Source organism: Triticum dicoccoides, chromosome 3A (assembly GCF_002162155.2).
Source record: "Triticum dicoccoides isolate Atlit2015 ecotype Zavitan chromosome 3A, WEW_v2.0, whole genome shotgun sequence".
NCBI lineage: Eukaryota > Viridiplantae > Streptophyta > Magnoliopsida > Poales > Poaceae > Triticum > Triticum dicoccoides.
The window spans coordinates 702231551-702237095 of record NC_041384.1 but is presented as its reverse complement, the minus strand read 5'-3'; the positions used below and the strand labels follow the sequence as shown (position 1 = coordinate 702237095).

General features: G+C 46.7%; 1 protein-coding gene across 1 annotated transcript; it reads left to right on the top strand.

Annotated features, from left to right (window-relative positions):
- Nucleotides 1-1307: 1307 nt before the first annotated feature.
- On the top strand, nucleotides 1308-5296 carry LOC119272990. Its single transcript, XM_037554317.1, has 9 exons — nucleotides 1308-1787; nucleotides 1892-1939; nucleotides 2858-2905; nucleotides 3337-3486; nucleotides 3577-3696; nucleotides 4217-4299; nucleotides 4389-4444; nucleotides 4520-4623; nucleotides 4735-5296. Exons 1-9 carry the CDS (start codon nucleotides 1308-1310, stop codon nucleotides 4984-4986), a joined length of 1341 nt encoding a protein of 446 aa, XP_037410214.1. The 3' UTR covers nucleotides 4987-5296.
- Nucleotides 5297-5545: the final 249 nt, after the last annotated feature.

The following is a 5545-nucleotide window of genomic DNA, read 5'->3' as shown; positions in this document are numbered from 1 at the left end:
ATGCGAGAGGTGACCCAATTCCTCCCGCCATTTTTTCGAGGACGTGTGAGCTCACGGCATCTCCCCGCTCACACAAGCTTGGCACCGTGTCCCCCTCCCTACATGTCGAGAACCTAACTAAGTGCAAACTACCGAATCGACGTTCCCCACGGGCCTGGCTGAAAGGTACTTTAAGAACCATGTTATGCAGGACCAATGGTGCTCACAGACAATTAAACAGACCAGCACAGGCTAAAAATGCATCATCAAAGCCTAATAGGATGGCGAACCAATCTGTGGTTGAATGGTTAGAACATCAGTCTTGTGTCTGTCCTCTGGCCAGTTCTGACGTAATTTTTCCCTCAAACCGGGTGGGGCTTTGCAGGAGTCCGGGCCACCGCCACACACGCCTCTGACAACCATGGCCCACCGAAAACACTCTCCCTCACGCGCGCGCTTTCCCACCCATAGCAGTCAGCGTCGCTCCAAAGCGCCAGCGTCGCATTCATGCCGGCCCAGAGCGAACACGACCTCTCACTAGAGCCGGCATTGAAGCGACGCGCTAGCCGAGAGTGCCGCCCGCTGCATGCGGCTTCTATCCACATTGCAACGATATTTGTCCTCCCCACCTTCCTTCATTAAACTGGCGCGTCAGCTAAGCAACCTACTCCGGAGCCCCCAGCGGCACACACCTGGCCGACATTAAACACCCCGCGGGCTTGGTGCATAGCATCCATCCTCTATTTAACATGGCCAGGCTCCGGGCAAACTCCACACCACACCTACGCTCTCCATCTCCTCTATGCACCCAACCCGCCATGACCTCGAGCTCCAACGCCCCGTGGGATGGCATCACCGACTAACAGAAGAAGGAGCTCTCTGACATTGCTGCCCGATGGTTGGACTGCCGAGCTAGCAGAATACAGGCTGGCTTGCCGGCCAGCTCTTCAGATGGCAGCGACACTAACGAACCAACGAAGGACAAGCCGACGCCACCCCCATTGCTTGTCCAAGACGACATAACCATGGGCGAGGCATAAGAGGACGATACGGGCATCGGGGCAGATGAGCACCGGCGCGCAGAGAAGCAAGTTAACGACACGGAGAAAGAGGACGCCTACGCGAAGATCGACAAGGCGGGGGCAGAAGTTTATGACGAAGCTGGCACGTCCAATTTCCCATCTCCGGCCAAACTCACCGTATACTGTACCACCTTTATAAATAACCGCCAACTTTCTCCAGATTGCCAGCCACACCCTCGGGACATTTCTTCCTCACCCCCCTCACGTTATCCCAATTGCCACGAGAGTCCTCCCCGCAGCAGCGTAATGAGCCAAGGTTCTCCCGCCGCGACGGGGTCCGGTTCAGGGACAGCAGAGCCGGCCCATGGGCAGCACGGGGACTCCTCCCCCAACGCCGCCGCCGCCGCCTCCGCCACCCCGAGCGCCGTCGCGGCCGATGCTTCCTCCTCCTTCTCGCCGCCACCTCTCCCCCCTGCGGCGCCCCTCCAGCGGCCCCAAGAAGAGCGGGGCGGCGAGCAGGCCGGAGGCTCGAGCTCCGCCGCGGCGGGGGTCGACCGGAATGGCAAGAATCTCCCCTCCGCACCCGCAGTTCCTTCTTCGGAGTCTTCATCTTCGAGCTCCGGGGGCAGCAGCCCCGAGGACGCCGACGCCGCGGCCTCCGGATCCCGGCCGTTCGACAGCACGGCGGTGTTCCAGCAACTGCTACGGGAGCAGACGGCCATCAAGGAGGCGGGTGGGCCGTTGGCCGAGGGGACGAGCAAGAAGAAGAAGCCGGAGGAGGCGCAGGTGATGGCGCGCTTGGTTTGTTGCGACATTCTGTTGTTGTTTCTTGGAGTTCTTGGGAGTCTCTGGAGTGCGTTCTTGAGCGTTTATTGGTTTCTGTCGAGCAGGTGAAATCGTCGCACGCCATAGCGGAGCTCTGCCACAATCTTATAAAGGTATTATAGCCTGAATCTTGGACCTCCTTTTCTGTTCGGGATGTGGAATTGTGATCTCTAAGTTTGTTGAAATCTTGGGGATGATCCAGTCCAGAGTAATAGGAGCAGCATCTTGGGCAAATGTTGGGGACAGTTTGACTTTCTGTAATAGAAGCAGAATCTTGAGCAAATCTTGTGCTAATTAATTGATTATTCTATTTAGCGTGATAGCATATATGATTGCGACTGTAAAATGTAGGGAAATAAATATGAGGATCATGTCTTGGCAGTGGTTCCTGTGATATTTTTGGCAAGACATCTCGCTGCCGCATCAAATGTATCAGTTTTCAGTGTATAGCAGGAATCTTGGGCAAATGTTGGGAGTAGGTTGGTATTCTAGTTTGCCAGCAGTACACAGTCGTTGTTGCTCGTGGATCTTCTGTGAGTCTGGCATCATATTTTGAAGTAAATGACTATCTTGATGTCGTGTCCTGATTACTGCAGCCTTTTAGTAACAGAGCCTGAAGTCAAATGTATGAACCACCTCTGTCAAAAGATTTTGTTATCAGAAAGTTAATCTAGACACTAGTTCAAGACTGCATAACTGGACATAATTTCTGTGAATCATTTGCTGTTTACATGCAAAATCACTGACTACGTACTCCAGTATTTGGTCGAGAAGTTTCACTATTTGGTCGACTGGGACCTGCAACTGACTCAGAAGCCTCAGAATATTATTCCATGTAAATAGTTGCAGAGAATCAAGAAGTTTTAGATGTGCACATTTTGTGGTCTTGCTATTACATTCTTGTTTGTTAATCCCATTGGTTTTTTATTCCCTTATTTCTTGTTGTGAAACGCTTGATCTTCGTGTTGATTATGTGCAATTGTATGGCTGGCAGGATGTCTGAACTTTAACTTTGTTTTCTTGTCAAACAGTTTTTTCTTGGAGAAGAATGGCACTATTCAGAACATGTGAATTACCAGGTTTGACTCCATTTAGCTTTCTGTAATGTTTCAAAATGGAAGTGCATGAATTACCAGGTTCAAAGTTTTATCACATGATACTGTGGTTCGGGGTTCCTGTACAATCCAACTGTTCAGAAGGTTTATCTTCTCTTTTATGGGTACTACATTGTATGTTAACTCTTGGTTATGGTAGTATGATACAACCTGAATCGTATCTGCACTGCTGTTTGTTTATCGGATGTTGATATATAATTTTCCTCCTTCCTTACTGAACACAACCAATTAATACCAATGATGGGATTATACATGCTAGTGGTTTCAAACATCTCCAGAGAACATGAAGCCTGAAAATTGGAACAAAATCAATCTTTCCATCACATTTTTAAACATGTTTCTCCATGTTCGAATCAGTGTAATTTGAATTCCTGTATTTACACTGTTTGTTGCAGACACATCCCATCACTGAAGTCAGAAAGTATTATCGGGTTCCTGATTTGGCTACGGGACAAGGAGTGGACCATCTTGATGCCTATTCAGAATTTAGACGGGTGACTGGAGATGGGGAGTGTTTCTACAGGAGCTTCATATTTTCCTACCTTGTAATCGACTAATTGTCCTCCTCTCTTTTCCTTAGTATAGGATGTAGGTTTACTTATTTAAGTCTCTCTGTTTATGCAAATGTACAACAGGAGCAAGTTCTTGATAGGCAGGACACACATGAGGAACACCGTCTGCTTGATGCTGTTAAAAGAGTGTCTGTGCAACATGCAGATCTAGGATGGACCTCTAAATTTCCCAGGAGCTACAGAGTAAGTTCTTGCCTTCTCCATATTTGTTTTTTCTAAACATGCCTGTAAGGGATGATTCTCTTCAGGTTACAGTACACTTCAAGCTGGATCTGGCAGTCTCACTATCTTTGTTTGTCATTTGCAGGGGATGCACAATTTCTTACAGTAGTGGCATGCCTGCAGTTTTACACTGTTGGCACAAAACTCAAATTTGAAGTTTATTGTCATGTTAACAACCCGGTCGTAACAACGACCTTAAGAGAAATTTACTTGCAAGAACAACGGCAATATAACGGGGAAATAACATAATTTTATGCTTGTTTGAGTACTGTTGCACCTACTGGTTATTATTATGTAGCCATCTCACTGATGTGTTCCTATGCTATAGTATATCCTTAATTAATGACTGACACTTTTCAGGCGAGTTGTCTTAGCTGCGTTCTTTCTTATCTTGCTATTGATCTGTATTCTGTATGTATTATTGTAACCTATGGTTTGTAAGGATTATCTACTGAATTATTTTAGTCGCTGATTCTTTCAGGCATTTAAGAAGCTGATTAAGAAATTAAAGAGATGGAAGAGGCACGGCATGTGGAAGTGGAACAGCATAACATCAACTAGCAGGTTTTTGATTCGCTTCTTTTCTGCAATTCCATCAAAGTATTGTAGCTGAATGCATTCCACCTCATTGACATAATATGTTCCCTTTTTAGCTACCGTAAAGAGAAACTTCTCGAGTTCTTCAGAAGTTACGATACGACGCAAGACAGTGAGAAAACACCCTTGAACTTATATTTCCTTCTCTTCATCATAATTCATGTTTCTGACACATTTTAGTGGTTAGTTCTTACTTTCCTCAGATTAGTAGTAGCCATCTGGATATGCTCGCACAGGGAGGAGTATGAACAGCGTGTACCAGACCTCAGTGAACATTACAGTCTGAAAGATGTCAGTATCAGTGTCTCTCTCCTCCCTTTTATTACATGATGCTGAATTTCCAATGCACCCATTCTTTGATACACAACACTCACTTTACCTGACCCGTTGCTCTACAAACAGTGGTGCTTTGAGCACGTCACTCCATCTCGTGAGTACACGGACCATGTTATGATGACGGCCTTGGCCGAAGCGCTTGAGGTACCCCTTAGAGTGGAGCAACTCAATGGAGGACCTGCTCACGATATCTACACTGGTCCTGGACCTGGAGTTCCTCTTGTGAGTGTGACCCTTCTGTATATGGGCATTCACTATGATGTCCTCTACCCACGCGCTGCTCCTGCCGAGAGTTCAAGTCAACAGAATTCCCAGTGAAAAGATCCTGCTGATTAGAGTTGAAGTCAACAGATTCTGCTGGATGTTGCTGAGTTTAGGTGGTAGAGAGTTAGACATTGGGGTAGCCATAGCATACACTTAGTTGTGCATTCTTCTTCCTCCTCTGTTGGCACAAACAGCTGGTGCCGATACATTGATCAGTAGCTGCTCCCTTGTCTGAAGGTTGACAAGGAAGAAAAACTTGTGGTGTGGTTTGTCTGAATTGTTGGCTGATGTACAGTGAATCTTCTGTGGTCACATTACAACTTGTTAATTGCTTCCATCTTTAATGCTTCCATTCTTGATATCATCCTTGTTGGCATGTTGGCGTTTTTGTTTTTGACATGGGCATGATACGAATTGGTCCACCGGTATGTTATTTCTGAAAGACACAGGTTTGTCATGTCTTGCTCATCTGTTCACAGCAGTGTGGATGATCTTTGTTACCTATCCTAATTTTCTATCCAAGATTCCTAGTGAAGTAGATATGCATCTACTGCTGGTGATAAAAACAATCATTTAATTAGTTTATGTGATTAGTTTATATGTGCTGAACGTC

What these genes read in the sequence shown, in the direction of transcription:
- LOC119272990 (XM_037554317.1), top strand. Translation starts at nt 1,308, where the DNA reads ATGAGCCAAGGTTCTCCCGCCGCGACGGGGTCCGGTTCAGGGACAGCA. An exon ending in CAGAACATGTGAATTACCAG is followed by an intron (nt 2,906 to 3,336) that starts GTTTGACTCCAT and finishes TGTTTGTTGCAG; the next exon opens with ACACATCCCATCACTGAAGT. An exon ending in GCTTCATATTTTCCTACCTT is followed by an intron (nt 3,487 to 3,576) that starts GTAATCGACTAA and finishes AATGTACAACAG; the next exon opens with GAGCAAGTTCTTGATAGGCA.